This window comes from Xenopus tropicalis, chromosome 6, assembly GCF_000004195.4.
Source record: "Xenopus tropicalis strain Nigerian chromosome 6, UCB_Xtro_10.0, whole genome shotgun sequence".
In the NCBI taxonomy this organism is placed as follows: Eukaryota; Metazoa; Chordata; class Amphibia; order Anura; family Pipidae; genus Xenopus; species Xenopus tropicalis.
In genome coordinates, this window is record NC_030682.2 from 85,173,724 (window position 1) to 85,191,622 (window position 17,899).

At 41.6% G+C, this 17,899-nt stretch overlaps 1 protein-coding gene across 1 annotated transcript in view; it reads right to left on the reverse strand.

The window, feature by feature from the left end:
• The window catches only part of pign (phosphatidylinositol glycan anchor biosynthesis class N), a 171,764-nt gene that overhangs the window by 106,038 nt on the left and 47,827 nt on the right, over nucleotides 1-17,899 (reverse strand). Inside the window, exon 12 of the mRNA XM_002934389.5 lies at nucleotides 11,143-11,198. Within this exon, the coding sequence (XP_002934435.2) occupies nucleotides 11,143-11,198 (56 nt within the window). The remainder of the gene's footprint in view (nucleotides 1-11,142; nucleotides 11,199-17,899) is intronic.

Sequence of the window (17,899 nt, forward strand, 5' to 3'; positions counted from 1 at the left end):
TGAGTCAAAATTGCAGGTGACATGGACCATGTAATCTTTTCTGATGTTTCACTCCCTCAAGCAGTTAGTCATTCCTGGACTTCAGGCATTCTTTAAAATGCTAATGTGCAAATCTTACCTCCATACTCCAGAAGTTTATATTAAATAACAAGTTTATGTGTTTAAAAATAATACAACTGGTAAAAATTCAAGATCTGACACATATATTCATAATAAAATGAAGTTTTAAGATATAGAACACCAGAAAGGACAAAAAAAATTTGGAAATGGCAAACAATTTTTTTTTACTGAAAAAGGAGTCTATTCTTCTCTAGTTGCATGTCTGGACAAATAAAGATTTGCAGGATATTGAAAATTACTTTCTTCCCTGTTTCAAAGCTAATACGCTGTTTATTAACTGCTAATACAACATCGACACCTGCTGGTCAGTTACACTCACTGTATGTTCCGATACATATACTCAGAAGGAAAGCAGAGAACTGTTCTGATGTTGCTTTGGTCAGGAAAGAGATAAGAATCTCAGATTATATTTCCCATTACCTTTCTGAACAAATCTCTGTTTTGCTTTTGAATTTGTATCTCTCAGACCGTACAGAGAATGTTACAAAAAGCCATTAAAAACAGCTTAATAGCTTTAAAACAGGGAAAAACAATTAATGCAAATTGTCAAAGTGCTTAGAAAACCACGCTGTGCAAGTTTACATTTATTTTTAAGATTTAAGAAACTGTATGGGAGGGAAGAGATTATAATACACCAAACTACAATTTACCAGATGGTATTACATACCTCCCAACATTTTGAAAATAGAAAGAGGGACAAAAAGATATGCCATTTGTACCACGGCAAAAGTTTTTTGACCACGTCCATTTTTGCAACCACACTCCCTAAATACCCCTTCCATTTGACTAAATTTGGCAGGTTAGTTAAAGTTTGAACACATTTCTGGGGGTTTTGGGGTCTTGTTTTATGTGTTATTACAGTTTTGTTAAAAAAGCTGACATTGCCCTTTAAGCTGCAAGTCTAAGTTCCCCCTAAGAGACCTGTTTAGATTATTAGTTACAATTGTGTCTAAGTGTAGGTGGGGCTTGTTAACTTTCTGGGCTCTCTGCCAAAAGCCCACTTAGCTAATTAAATGTGAGAAAAAATGCTTCTAAGTGAAAGTGAAGCTTGTTAAAAATTATTAGCTCTCTGCCAAAAGCTACTTTTTAATTAAGTTTGAGAAACATTTGTATCTAAATGCAAGTGAAGCTTGTTTAACTTTCTGGGCTCTCTGCCAAAAGCTACTTTTTAATTTAATTTGTATTTTTTTAGCGTTCAGTGCAAGAGATTAAAGGGAAATGAGGGACTTTTCAGTAAGAATACAAGACTCTGGGTTGAGCTGTCAAAAGAAGGACTGTCCTACGAAAATTGGGACATATGGGCTATAGTATTAAATACCTAGCAATCCCTATTGGATACATCTTAAGGAGTTGAGGAACAGAAGCTTTCAACAGGTATTAGAAACTACAGTTGTAGGAGAAAGTTCACATTCATGCCAGCCCTGTCCATAGTGCCAGTGATTAAAGCCTTTAGTTTCAGCAGAAAAACAAGAAATAAGACGGCATTTTCTGAGACCAATCATGACAACCTAACACCTAAAGAGAGGAAGGGTCAAGGAGAATTGGCATAACAAAGACTCCAGTGGAATTCAACAGACTTTGTAAGAAATCATTTGTTTTGATTAAAAAACTTGAAATCTATATTCATTTTAAATCCTTCCTTTACATAAAATTAATGGATCCCCACTGGACGACCTTACAAGGAGTTGGCAAAAGATTTGTTCTTAAGCTCTTACAATCTATGTTTTGGTAACTCCTGTATATCGTAAAAAACATACAGTAGCTTCAATTTACAACCCAATTACTTTTTACAAGTAGTAACCACCACCTTGATACCTACAATACCTGCGAGGCAGTTTCTGCATATACAAAGGAAATTGATGAAAGATCTATTAGACAGGCAGATAGCCTTATGTCAAGATTTTGGCACAGGAAGTATAAAAGACAGGATACTGAAGTGAGATAATTTATTCATCAAATAAATGTTAAAAAAAAGTCCTGACTTTTATATTGGTTAACTGTTAAAGTGTCAAAGTACAGGAATTGTAGATGTTTTTGTACATAAGTCTCTTATTTAATGTATATATTGTATATATTATAGTACCTGAGAAAGGCACACATGGTGATGACAAAGGGGGGTGGTAAAGAAATGAGCAAGCATCTAGAAGCGGTGGGGAGTAGGTGGGACAGGGATCATGAGCAGGACTGGAAGGCCTGGAATAGGAGTAGACAAACAATATGTGTGTGCCTACTGCCCCCAGCACTGTGCCCTAGGCACGTGTCTCTTCTGCCTACCACTAATTCTGGCCCTGCTTTCTTCTTTTCTTGTGCTGTTCTCAGTTTTTCCATTATTATGAGTATAGTATATTACTTGATGAAGAATCATCTTTTCTGATACACCATGAGTTACACTGGCTTTTGTCTTTTACTTTTTGCCTTACTGCCCTTGCCTCTGATTTGGGTAGTAATATGGAACCCTATGTAACTGTAGGGGTTTGCTAAAATGGGCCCCACAGGATGTATACCCCTAGGATAGGCCCCGGGAGGGTAATGGTTAAGGTACAATGGGTATAGCCTGGTATATCTATAGTTAATGGGGAGTATCCCCGCAGTTCGGGTTATGGCCACAGGGTGGTGCATAGGCCCATATAAGGGAAACAGCCATGTGCTGGGAGCCATCTTAGTTTGGGAGCCTCTAGAGAGAGGAGCTCCCCTGTGAGTAGTTAGTAGTTTCCATGTGTCAGATCACTCTAGGAGTGAGATGTAGCTAGGGCACAGGTAAGAATGGGCAGAAATAGCCCCTCCAGGAGTGGTAGAGGGAGTAGGCTCCCCCAGCATTACATCAGCTGGAGTGTAGGGACCCAAGAGTCTAGGTAGGTGGTTAGGCTGCCGCTAGAAGGGGTACTACTCTGAGGGTACTTAGTCGTGAGTACCGGGGATGAGTCCTGGAGGTGGTCCGTCTTGGCGTGAGTACCGGGGAGAGCCCTTAGAGAGGGTCTCTTGGCGTGTAGTACCGGGGAGGACATCTAAAAGGGATCATCCTGGCGGGAGTACCGATAAGATACCCAACAGGGGTAGGTACTCTAAAGGTTTAAGGAAGGAGAGTGTCCCCTGCCACTCCTGGAGAGGTCCTGCCTAATAAACACCCAACTGTTTCATCACAACTGTGTGTTCATCGTGTCTGCCTCAAGGAGCACCTACCTACCAGTAAGTGAATAACCCAGGGAAGGGATACCCTTTGGAGGTTGTGTGAGGTCTCAGGCAGCACTACACCCAAGTATCAAGTCCCAGGGAGGGAGTTGTAGTTCTCCCATAGCAGAGCCCTGGGTGGAGGCATGCCAATTATCCAAGAAATCCCTGCTTCCCCCATAGTAAGCGGGGCTCAGGACTCCTGGAAGCGCCAAAACAGAGTAATTCAGCAGGTAGTGCCACAACCGTTATAAAGTGGGCTACATAACTATGTAGAAACATGCTATTTTTCTGTTAACTACTTTGGTTCTAAGGCTTTGGGACATAGCTAGGTCCTTTGCCCAGTCCTAGCCTTTAACACTTGGATTTCAATAAGCTCAAATCTGTATGATTGGTATTCAACTCTTTCTTTTGATCGGGAATTTTTGTTCCTGCCTAGAGGTAAAGGCATATATTCTGCGAGGCACTGCTGTTGTTTTAAACACTGTGCTAAATACACTTCATTATGCAATATTTTTGTTTCTGGTCCATGTAAGAACTGGCACTTGGCATCATTTTTGTATTAGTTCCTGGATTTATGACTTGACTGTTAGCTGTCTGCCTAATAACTGCAGCCATGTTTGATATAACTAATGAAATTGCTTAATTTACAGTGTAATAAGGCTTCTGGGTGGCATTTGGAGCTGTCTCTGCTCCCTAAGTAAAAGCTAGTGTGTGGTGTCATTTTGGTGTCAAGAAGTAGATTTTACTTGATGCTGGTGTTAAGCACAAATAACAGGATTTCAACATAGCATCACATCACATCCAGTCATAACATCACAAGATTTTTTTTGGAATATACCTGGTTATTTTGGTTGTGTTTTTGGCAAGTGGTTATGAATATGTTTTTCTAAAGCTGTGTAATACAACAGAGCTGTTTAGTAAAAATACTAAAAATAATGGCTTTTGCTTTAAAGAAAATATTTTTATATGTAAACAACAAAAATTACTATTTAAAATCATATAATTTTCAACATCATTTGTTCACTATTTTTAATAGTGTATCTATTTAAATGATAATGTTCTAAAAATGCTCCTCCATATATTTGACACAAAAAACATGGTTTTAGCATTATTTGGAAATATCTGTAGTATTTCTGGTTGGGCTTTGGGGCATGTCAAGCATATATATTATCTATGAAGACAACAAAAAAAGTTTGGCTCTGTTTGGACAGCAAATCAATAATGGTGGAGCAAAGCATTACCCAAAGGATGTAGTAATATGCCAAAAATCACCTTCACTGTCCCTTATAAAAAGCAAGTACCACTAGTTCAATCACGTGTCAAATGATTCTCACCTAAAATCATTTGAAAGTAGGTGTTTTCAGCCAAAATCACTCCAACATGTTAGTTAAATTTTCCATGGCAGTGTAACATTTGAGTTGAGATGCTGTTGTGATAGCATTACTAAAAGTAGATCTCACATTGAAGTCTGGGCACCCCTGATGTGAGAATATGCCACTTGTTGCTTTTAATGTGAATATGGAAGGGGTATGCAGATGTTTTTTGGGAATGTATCATTAAGTAGATGTTTACATGTTAAAAGTTTTAATCACTTTGCTATTACAAAATAATCCATCTGCTGATTTGCATATGCAAAGTGACTGACACTGAGTTCAGAGTTTGTGCTCTCACTATTATAAACAGGCTCAGCTGAAGTTTGCTTTGGTCAGTGTAATGCAAGTGTCAGAGAAAGTTGTTTGTAGAATGATAGAATTCAGAATGTGTTTTGGTTGGAAAAAGCCACAATTATCTTCTGAACTGATATTTTGGGGGATGGAGATATGATAATATTTGGGAGTCTGTTGTAAACAAGTTATGTCTAAATACTTAGCTAAAGCTTGTTTTTATTGATACCCTGAAATAAAATGCATAAATAGGGCAGCACTAGTTTATATGTAACGGTATCCATGATACACCAGTGTTTCTGTGCCAATGGGATAATTTTACGTTCCTAATAGTTCTCTATGGAGGTTGAAGAAAAACTTATATACACAAGAGAATTGACTAATGAGAATGCTTATTTGGTTCCCAGCGCTATATGAGCCATTTTGATATTATCTTACATATAGAGATAATTACCTAATTTTTCCCTTTATTATATGGCACAGGAATCAGACGTGGGGATAAAGTACAGACTTGTTCAGTGCTGGGAAACTGTGCTTATTGCTCCCAACTTCAATTACAGGAACACAGAACAGGGAGCCAGATTTACACAGATCAGCTGGGATTCTCATTGGAGGATTATTTTGGATATTAATGCAGTCACTGGCTTTGGAAAGCTAGTAAATGTTTCATTAAACAATGCAAAAACACTAAAACCCACATTGCATTACATGGCAACACAGGAACCAGTGCAGGCTATATTATGATTCTAATTATTAATCAGCTTCTATGGCAGATATTACCTGATGTGTTGTTTTGATAATTTACTACGATCCCTAAGCTTAGCCTCCCAACAGCAGCCGAGAGCAAACTGAGCACGTGCAAGCCCTAAATCTTAAAAAGATGGTCTAACAAAGTAACAAGAGGGCAGCCCCCTCTGGACAAAGCATAAATCATTACTTTTATTAGGCTTCTCAACCTCTGGGCTTGTGCAGTAAGTTCATAATGTTTATATTTGTGTTCAGTATACAAAAGCATTTCTAATGATTTTAAATTTTAGACTGATCCTAAACAACAAAGCTACACAATGAACGGTTCCAAATCTTCATTAAAGTTCCCTTTTAGTGAAGTGACACGCAAGTTTCCCAGGCTCAGCTGTTTCAATGAACTCCCGGGATGTCTTGGTTATAACTTATTATAGCAAATGATGCACAATGTGGCCAACCAACAGCCTAAAAGTAATAGAGTCAGTCAGGCATGCACTCTTAAAATTGAACTTGCTGCCTGGAAGCTGAAGGATTACTTTCAAGGTCTAAACAATTTAAAGTCATTTAAAAGTAGTATTGAAGAATATGGTCCACTAGTGATTTTTTCCGCCTGAGGTTTAATGTTTCTGTTCAAACTGTAACCATTCTAATGGACCCCTATTACTTATCTGTAAAATCCAAATGTTTGCTTGTTATTTACTGGCTAAAACAAGAAGTAATTTGTGGGTCGAGGGGGATGGATTCCTAGAGTGGGTATATAAAAAATATATTTAAAAAACAAACAAACAATTTAGCTATGTTCCTATTTAATTAAAATGGAAAATTTAAACAGTGGCACGCAGTTTGCATCATATTATTTAAAACTACAGTGTTCTGGTTTGATCTTGTTACAGGCTTTAAGGGAAATGTCACACTAACTTTTAGGGTGCTTTGGAAGCAGCATTTTTACCCCTTACTACTTTTAGAAATCATTGTGCCAATCCAAAAACCCAGTGATCAAAGTACCCTGTGTACCATTACGTTAATGGTTATTTAAAGGAACGGTTAACACCAAAAAATGAGTGTAACTATAGTTTGTATAAATAAGCTGTTTTGTTGCCAAGGGGGCAGCCATTTAGGCTGGAAAAAATGAGAAAAGGCACAGGTTACATTGCCAATAACAGATAAAACACCATTGATTCTGTTATTTGCTAAGTAACTTGTACCTTTTCTCCTTCTAAATGGCTTCTCCCATTGCTACACAGCAGGGTATTTATTTAAACTATAGTAGTGTTTCTGAAGCAAACAAACTACCAGGGCAGGGCAACAGTACATTATAGTTTAATTACTTTGATATGTTTTAATTTTTTGGTGTCACTGTTCCTTTAAAGGATGTCTCTTTATCAGTTTGCATTCCTAGGTTATAAGCACAACATATATTAGGTGGATCAGAGTTAGAATCAGCAAATAATTCAGATTTTTAAATTACCTGTACTACTGTAATTTGGGCTAAAAGGATTAGATGCTTCCATAACCAAATACGAACTGTTAGAAAATTATATTTAACAAATGCCCTGTATGTTTACACAATGCAGATTGTAATTTGCCTTGTATGTTTACAATTTTTATGAAGGAAAAAATGTATAGCGTCAGAAAACAAAATGTAGCATGTCTAAGAAAGACTGATTCTTGACCATTAAGCAGCTAATGAAGCCACTATTGGTTCTATTCAGAGTACAAATGCTGTTGTTGCTTCATAGAATGTAAAATGAAACATGGTTTAATATAATACATATATCAAGCAAGTCATAAAATGCATCTGTCTCTCATGTACTGTGACCTATTAAAGGGTGAAGTAGAAATAGAAGTATATTTACATAAAAACGTCCCAAATAATAAATATTACAACTTCATTTGGTAACTGTGATTTACTTCTCCTTATGATAGAGAATGAGCCCCAGAATGACTACAATTTCTTATTATTCCTACATATTATGAGTAGTACCAAAAGATTATCTAACCCAGTGCTGTCCAACTGGCGGCCCGCGGGCCGCATGCGGCCTGCGCCCCCTCTCTGTGTGGCCCCCCACCTGTCTGGCTGCTTTGATGGCTTACCTTTGAGTAAGCATTAAATGGTATCAGTACTGAGATTAACTGGCCCCCTGCATGGTTCTCACTTCAGATTCAGGCTGTAATCCCTCTGCATTGTTTAAAAATGTAATCCCCTGTGTTTTTCACACCTTTTAGTTTCTGCATTGTTCAACCCCTGCAGTGTTCACACCTCAGGCTCAGACTGTAATCACTCCCATTGTTCACTTCTTCACACCTCAGACATAGGTACTGTAGGCAGAGTATGGCACATACAGCCAGCATAGGGCAGGTAGAGTATGGCACACACAGGCAGCATAGGTCAGGGAAGGTATGGCACACAGGAAGGGTAGGGCGGGCAGAGTATGGCACACACAGTCAGGGTAGGGCAGGCAGAGAATGGCACACACAGGCAGCATAGGGCAGGCAGAGTATGGCACACACAGGAAGGGTAGGGAAGGCAGAGTATGGCACACACAGTAAGGGTAGGGCAGGCAGAGTATGGCACACACAGGAAGGGTAGGGCAGGCAGAGTATGGCACACACAGTCAGGGTAGGGCAGGCAGAGTATGGCACACACAGGCAGGTTAGGACAGGCAGAGTATGGCACACACAGACAGCATAGGACAGGCAGAGTGATGCCTGTGTGTGCTATACTCTGCTTGCCCTATGCTGCTTGTGGGAGGTGAACCTGGCAGGGGTTTGTTGTGGGAGTTTGTTAGCAGTTGGAAATAGCCATTAAATTGTCCCAAAGGTGTGTAATTATGTACTGGGGGTTGCTCTGCTATCCACAGGGGAGGAGGAGGCATATGGAATTTAAGGGTATATCTTAATATGACATAATTCTATCACATATGAATGATGGTTGATATCCCCACAGTAAGGACCAAGCATTTGGGATTTTGCTGTGCTACCACCATTGTGATAAAATGGGTGTGGTTTGAAGTGGGTGTGGTTTCAAAAAGGGGAGTGGTCAAAACTGGCTTCCATTAGCGGCCCTCCACCATGTATGCTAGAGAAATTTCGGCCCTCGGCACCGTAGAAGTTGGACAGCACTGATCTAACCCATCTAATTGGACATCCGCTAATTAGCCTTAATGATGCCAGACTGACTAATAGAACTGTTTAACACACAACAAAAACTGTAATAGAATAATGACTAATGCAAATATGATATTAGAAATTAGTGGTTAACAGTGTATCAACAGAAATCACCCCAAAGTGTCAGTAAAGATAAGCTTCCACAATTAACATTAAAACAGTATTTGAATGAGAATGCTAAGCTTTGCTAGAAATGCCATTAAACAGTGATCCCATCTCATTATTTATCTTTTATCTGTCCACCATGGTTCTCCTGAGACATCTTTTTCAGTGTGACAAAAAAAAAAATATTTTGAATTTGATTAAAATGTCAGCACCTAATAAATATATCAATAAAATCATAATTAAGCTACAGAGGTAATGCATGGATTCAGTTAGTTAATTGTTATGGTGTAAGCATGTCTGTACTTCACTTTGATGTGGAGTATACAAAATCTTACCAAAATAGCATATAAAATTTGCACCTTTTTCCTGCAAAGTCAAAACCCTAGTGCCTGCCCATCAATATTTATTATGGCACAGTTTCACACCACCAGAACATATACAGTGGATCTTAGGGAAATCTAAATTAATAGGAAGAAAATATTTTTAAATTATGAGCTCCAATGTTAGGGGATTTGTCTGCATTTTGTGCTTGATATATGGAATTATATATGGGGTATGGAATCCATTATCCAGAAACCTGTTATTCAGAAAGTTCCAAATTACAGAAAAGGCCATCTCCCATAGACCTCCATTTTAATCTAATAATTAACATTTTAAAACATGATTTCCTTTTTCTCTGTAATAATAAAACGGTACCTTGTACTTGAACCCAGCAAAGATATCATTAATCCCTATTGGAGGGAAAATCCTATTGGGTTTAATGCGCTTTGGGTCCTACGGGAGAAAAGCGCTTTACAAATGTTTGTTGTTGTTGTTGTATTTAAAGTTTAAGTGATTTTTAGTACAGGTACACTTGAGTATGGTGATCCAAATTATGGAAAGATCCCTCATCTGGAAAACCCCAGGTCCCGAGCTTTCTGGATAATAGGTCCCATACCTGTATATACCTCTATATGTCCAAATCTAGTTATACAATACTGCAAAATATATCTGGTTAGAGTTATACTTGGAAATATTAAAGTGATACTGACACCAAAAACTTTCTTTTAAAAATATGAACATACTTCCAAACCTGCCTATAGGTCATGTTGACTGTTTTTTCCTAAAAGTCCTGTTTCTCTACATAAATCTTACTGAAAATCCTGAACCCGACTGTCTAGCAGCCCGACTGTAGCTTCTCAATCTGTCAAAAGGACTACGTCATAGGGCTCTGGCACACGGGGAGATTAGTCGCCTGTGACAAATCTCCCTGTTCGCGGGCGACTAATCTCCCCGAAATGCCATCCCACCGGCGAAAATGTAAATCGCCGGTGGGATGGCATACGTGTCGGCGCAATTTCAGTGAAATTGCGGAAGTTTTCTCTCAAGGCAATTTCACTGAAATCGCGCCGCCGCGTATGCCATCCCCACATAGACAATGGAGCTGAGCTTGTCACACACCAGCTGAAAGCAGAAGGGGCAATGCAGGTTTGTGATTGAGCATATTTATTCACGAGGCATTTCAATTAAAACCCAGAAGAGGGGAACAAACATGGCTGCTCCGTGGGTCTGTAATTCATGTTACCATAATTATGAAGCGAAAAAACTTTGCAGATTTAGTTTATAAGGAATTGAAAGCTGATACAAATTAAAACACAACAGCAGGTGTAAAAAAATGAATTGGCTGTCAGTATCACTTTAATGAAATATAATTTCTAAGGGGAATGATAATTTGCAAATGAATAGGTTATTTTAGAAATTACAAACTGATTAGAAAAGATTCTCTTTGAACTGACACAATCAGCAGCTCAAAGATCATTCTGAGTTTTCAGTGCTATCTTTGGCAGTGGAAGATTCATGCATTATATTAGCAAACACCCAAAATATAAAAAATGATATCTAAACAGTCACAAAAATTATATAAGTAAGTACATAAAGAACACCAAAACCAAATGTAGTAAAGCACAATAGCAAAACGTGTGAGCAATGCAAAAGACCTGTGGAAAATTATAGGTCAAACGCCTGCTTGATGATCTGTCTGAACAAACAGGATGTCATATGGAGATATACAGTATCATCATAGCTCATCTAACAGTATTACATTAGAAAGTACTTTTGTTACAACTGAAACATTTATCAAAACTGCCAATGGTAAAAATAGAAATCCCTCTGAATGGAAAACTTTACTTACCTAAATGGGGAAAAAAGAAAGGGAAGCGTGGTTTCTTTTTTCTGTGCCATCTTTACCTGGGTTAATACAGAACATCTACTTTAATCATTTAAAAGGACCAGAATGTAACACATTTTGCTAAAAAAAAAGTCTTCGTATCATTTTTCAGCGAATGGTATTATAAAGTATGTAAAATATGATCAAGAAAAAACACTGTGCTGTATCAATACACCAAGGGGTATTGGTATAGGGTCATACAGCTCATAATGAAATACAGGCAATGCTTACCTAATTTTAACATGATATTGCCCTTAAGGGTGATTGTACAGGAGGCGCTTTATCTGTCCTGCACTGGAATTTATAATCAGCCCTGGAATTTCAAGGATACAAAGGCCCAACCAGTACCCCACCAGCCCAATAGTGACTGTCTATTGCATTTTACAGCAGCCCCTTTGGCATTATCCAGAATCCACAGATTGCCAGTCCGGGCCTGCGCTTTATCACCCCTAGGAAAACCTTTCTCCCATGGGTGCCAAAGCACCTGAAAATAAACATCCTCTAGTAAAATACACCAATTGCATGATCATGTCCAGTTGCCGTAGAAGGCAACTTTGTGCGATGACACAATTTATATAGTTACATAGGGGTTGAAAAAAGACCAGAGTCCATCAAGTTCAACCCTTCCAAGTAAACCCAGCACATACAACCTATACTTACCAATCTATACTATCACATACATAAACTATATATACTATATATTTTTTACCAGGGGAGAATTTATGGCGGTACGAAAGTATTTTCAGAAGCCTTTGCTTTTGCATACTGTGTGCTTTATCGCCTAAGTCAGGGAGGCCTATTTATCTTAATTTGAATTGGTGAATTTTCAAGTTTTTTTAAAAACTTACCAAAATCGAATCTCGAAAAATTGTCTACTTAAGAGCATGAATAAAGCTAAAACGCAGCACAATCACATTCTGCTCATTATTTTTCATGCATCTACCAACTATCAAAAAAATGGAAAAAAAAGAAAATAAATCACTTTAATATTGACAATTTCCACTAACTTCTTCATTATTTTGGCAGCTTTCAGATGCTATATTTTTACATAAAATCTTTTTGTCTTTAGTGAACATCTGAGTTTTAAAAACTCTCATTTGAATTTGTGAGCGCAAAAAATCTTGAACCTCAGTAAAAACTCAAATCTGAATGTAAATAGTTTTTATATAAAGCTACTGGTACAATGGTGGGACGCAAAAGAGCGTCAATTTAAAGGACATGTATACCCCCACAAAAATGTAATCAGTGAACAGCACCTTGTTCACTGCCACTCCAGCTGTTAAAAGGGTAATATTAAGGCTACAGGATCCTCTTAATCACTTAGAATTCCTTCTCCTTTTCTAACCCACTAACCCTGCTCCCTTGGGAATTTACTTTGGCTGTTGGTTTCTGAGCATGCTCAGTATTTCTCACCTGACATTTAAAAACAAGCCCTCCAGTCTAGCAGCAAATAAAGAGATGGCATAGCTGGTTTCCACAGATACTCTGCTCTAGCTGTGCACTCTGCTGAAGAAACATGTTTTTATTCCTCACCTCCTCTCCTGAGCTCAGCTTAAAGGAGAAGGAAAGCAAAAAAACGAAATACATATTTTTTGTTAGGGCATCAGCCCCTGTCTTGAATCGCTACATTACCAAATTAGCCTCTGCTACTGGATCGGCGCACTGTGCCTGAGAAGATTCTGCCGTCTGCTGTCTTTGGCGCCGACATTTTCAAATGCGGTGACGTCACTTCCCCCTTCGGCCGCTTCTACTGCGCATGCGCCGCTTGGTGAACCCTGTGACGTAGCTGGCGCGCTGGCGCGCTGATCTGTCAAGGAGCCGAGTGAGTTTTTGGGCAGAAAGGTTTTAAGAGCTTTACTTCCTGGGACTGTGGCTGTGGGATGCCTGCTGGATGTGGGACTGTGGCTGTGGGATGGCTGGGGATGTGGAACTGTGGCTGTGGGATAGTGGGACTGTGGGATGGCTGGGGATGTGGAACTGTGGGACTGTGGGATGGCTGGGGATGTGGAACTGTGGGACTGTGGGATGGCTGGGGATGTGGAACTGTGGCTGTGGGATAGTGGGACTGTGGGATGGCTGGGGATGTGGAACTGTGGCTGTGGGATAGTGGGGCTGTGGGATGGCTGGGGATGTGGAACTGTGGCTGTGGGATAGTGGGATGGCTGGGGATGTGGAACTGTGGTTGTGGGATAGTGGGACTGAAGGATGGCTGGGGATGTGGAACTGTGGTTGTGGGATAGTGGGGCTGTGGGATGGCTGGGGATGTGGAACTGTGGTTGTGGGATAGTGGGACTGTGGGATGGCTGGGGATGTGGAACTGTGGCTGTGGGATAGTGGGGCTGTGGGATGGCTGGGGATGTGGAACTGTGGCTGTGGGATAGTGGGATGGCTGGGGATGTGGAACTGTGGTTGTGGGATAGTGGGACTGTGGGATGGCTGGGGATGTGGAACTGTGGCTGTGGGATAGTGGGACTGTGGGATGGCTGGGGATGTGGAACTGTGGTTGTGGGATAGTGGGATAGTGGGGCTGTGGGATGGCTGGGGATGTGGAACTGTGGCTGTGGGATAGTAGGACTGTGGGATGGCTGGGGATGTGGAACTGTGGTTGTGGGATAGTGGGACTGTGGGATGGCTGGGGATGTGGAACTGTGGCTGTGGGATAGTGGGACTGTGGGATGGCTGGGGATGTGGAACTGTGGCTGTGGGATAGTGGGATAGTGGGGCTGTGGGATGGCTGGGGATGTGGAACTGTGGTTGTGAGATAGTGGGACTGTGGGATGGCTGGGGATGTGGAACTGTGGTTGTGGGATAGTGGGACTGTGGGATGGCTGGGGATGTGGAACTGTGGTTGTGGGATAGTGGGACTGTGGGATGGCTGGGGATGTGGAACTGTGGCTGTGGGATAGTGGGACTGTGGGATGGCTGGGGATGTGGAACTGTGGCTGTGGGATAGTGGGACGGCTGGGGATGTGGAACTGTGGCTGTGGGATAGTGGGACTGTGGGATGGCTGCTGGATGTGGGATAGTGGAACTGTGGCTGTGGGATGACTGGGGATGTAGGAATGTGGCTGTGGGATGGCTGGTGAATGTGGGATAGTGGGACTATGGCTAGGGATGTGGGACCGTGGGTGTGGGATAGCAGGTATAGTAGGGAGAGATGGTGCCTATAGTAGCAGTGGGGGGATAATAGCCTCTGGGAAGGGACTGTGGCTGTGGGATAGCAGGTATAGTAGGGAGAGATGGTGCCTATAGTAGCAGTGGGGGGATAATAGCCTCTGGGAAGGGACTGGGGCTGTGGGATAGCAGGTATAGTAGGGAGAGATGGCGCCTATAGTAGCAGTGGGGGGATAATAGCCTCTGGGAAGGGACTGGGGCTGTGGGATAGCAGGTATAGTAGGGAGAGATGGCGCCTATAGTAGCAGTGGGGGGATAATAGCCTCTGGAAAGGGACTGGGGCTGTGGGATAGCAGGTATAGTAGGGAGAGATGGTGCCTATAGTAGCAGTGGGATAATAGCCTCTGGGAAGGGACTGGGGCTGTGGGATAGCAGGTCTGTAATGCAGTTTCAAGTTGGCACAGGAAAGTCTTTCTGCTCTATCCAACTCGATTTCAGCACAGCAAATGCAGCCAGAGGCACTGTGCAGGACTAGAAAAAACACAGGAGCATTCCGATTGGACAGTAGAGTGAAGTGGGCGGGGCTAAGGGGGGTCAAGCATTTCTTCAGAGACTGCAGATCTTGAAAGGAAAAAAAAAACGGAGCTCTCTGCTGTGCACTGAGCATGTCTGTGTCCTGGACAATCTGTGTTCAGTGAGACAGGAAGCTGCACAGGCTTAGAGCAGGTACTGCATTTACTGACAAGACTTTTCCATGTCAGAGCCAGATTAAGCAACAGCACGGTGAGTTCAGGAAATATGTTAAGGACTGTGTTAAGGCTAAGTTATTGAGCTCATGTTGTTTTTAGACTTTCCTTGTCCTTTAAGCACTACATTGCTCAATCCAAACAGGAATTGTTATCTAAGTAAGTTATGCATGTGTAAGCCTGAATTCTTGATTGCATGAAACTTACACAATAAGAGTCATTGAAAATGTGCTGTTTGTGGGGGGGCGTGGCCAGGATGTGAACAGAGTAAGACGCATAGAAAGACGGCTCCAGCTAAAAATCCATTCTGACGAACTTTGCCGTGATTCCAAACCTAAAACCCTGCAACCACACAGCGCAACAAACATCCTCGAGACTCGAGATGCCTCCAAAGAACCCGCCCAAAGCTAAATCGGAGGGGGTACAAAAGTTTTTCTCCAAAACGCAGCTCCAAGATGGCGGCGGCGAGAGTGATACTACAATGCCTGAAATTCTGGCGCACCCGCTGCAACCCCCAGCCGAGTCTGCCGAACCCACACTGCATACTCTTATGTCGGCAATAGTTGACTCTAAAGCCACGCTATCGACCAAAATAGCTGATACAACGGCTACAGTCACGACTAAAATCGAGGAACTACGGGTCGACCTATCACTCTTACGTCAGGATATGCAAGTCCTAAGAGAACGAACATCTGAAGCAGAACGGCGCATAAGTACCATGGAAGATAGCCTCTCACCACTACAGAGGCAAGTGCAACAACTCCAGAGGGAACAAGCTAACCTAATAGCCCATGTGGATGACCTGGAGAAAAGACAACGGAGATCAAACCTGCGTATAATAGGCCTCCCCGAGGGCGTAGAAGGTCAGAATGTGGCTACATTCACTGAGTCGTGGCTAAAAGACACGCTGGGTCCAGAAAATTTTTCCCCATATTTCGCAGTGGAAAGAGCCCATAGAGTGCCTAATCGCAAACCACCACCGGGTGCCCCACCGCGGCCTATGCTTCTCAAACTCTTAAATTTTAAAGACAGAGACGCGGCCCTAAAAGCGGCAAGACTCAAGGGAAACATAATATGTGACAACGCCAAGGTATCACTATTCCCAGACTTCTCTACCACGATTCAAAAAAGACGCAGCACTTTTACAGAAGTCAAGCAGCGCCTACGGAACAGCAACATCAAGTACGCCATGTTATTCCCAGCGAAACTGCGTATAATCGACGGAGACAACACTTTATTCTTTGACCACCCCGAGGCGGCGATACAGTGGCTTGAAAACAAACCAAGGGCCCACGGACCACAGAGATCCCCCCGGAGGCCTCGTAATGAAGTCCTACCAGAGATGGACCAACCGTAAAGCAAAACCAGCTGAACAACCGAACAGGGACGGCTACAACCAGACCGCCACTTTCTACGGAACTGCTTACCTACCTTCAAGATACGGCGAAGAAGTCTAAGTATAAAATAGCGAACACAAACAGTCAAGGCAAAGTTCTTAACACCTACATCACTACTTACTCTAATAGCGGGGGGAGTCAAACACAACTAGCTTACTGCTCACCACCAATACGCATAAAATAAGGGAGAAAAGCCTACTCAGTTTTAAGGGTGGGCAGGGGAGGGAAAGGGTTTGGGAACTAGTTGGGGAAGTTTATGTTGATATATGTTTACTATATATAAGCTGTTTTACAAACGTCAGTTCTCTAAATACAGGACCGTACAGTACTCGGTCACGTCAACAAATACTAAAGCTAGAATACAATGACAAATATCTCAGTATGCTCCTGGAACGTCAGGGGACTTAATTCTAAGTTTAAGAGGGCCCAACTGTTTACCTATCTTAAGAAATATAACCCAGCAGTACTCCTCTTGCAAGAGACTCATATAGTGGGCTCTAAAATTCTGGCACTTAAGAAACCATGGGTCGCCCACCACTACCATGCCCCATTCTCCTCGCATGCAAGAGGAGTGGCTACTTTGATCCGGAAAAATGTAATGTGTGAAATCTTGCATGTATGCTTAGACTCACAGGGAAGGTATGTGATAATACAATGCAAAGTCAACTCCATTCCACTTACTATAGTTAACCTATACAATCCTCCCCCAGGTAACCTGGACGTGCTAACGGCAATCTTTTCTAAGCTTGCAAATCTACCTTCAGCGCCACTGTATATAATGGGCGATTTCAATGCCTTGCTAACTCCTCACCTGGATAATCTAAACTCACCGATCCAAACCCCCACCACACTAGCTAACTGGGCCACTAACGTGAATCTCACAGAGATATGGAGATGGAAACATCCCTATACTGCCCAATACTCCTGCCATTCCACCACCCACAAAACTCTCTCTCGTATTGATCTTGCATTTGGTTCCCCTGAAGCCTTAGGCTTAGTGGATGATATCACATACCTTCCCAGAGCATTTTCGGACCATTCCCCTTTAATGTTACAATTGAGAATAGGCCAGGCCCCCGGCTCCAAACTGTGGAGACTCAGTCCCCTCTGGTTGTCAAATACTATGGTAAAAGAGATGAACGCAAGAGACTACAAAGAGTATTGGGAAAACAATAGTGGTACTGCCTCCATTTCCACCTGCTGGGAAACCTCTAAGGCCGTCACGAGGGGCAACCTAACTAACGCCATAACAGCAGCCCGTAACACATCCAAACAAATAAATAAAGACGCTGAGAACCATTACCTCTTAGCAGAACAGGCCTACACGGAAAACCCAACTATAGAGTCACACACCAACCTTACTAAAGCCCAACAACAACTAGAACTCACATAAACAACACTAACGAACAAAAAACTACTATACGTAGCTCAACGGATATTCGATCAGGGGGAAAAAAATGGTAA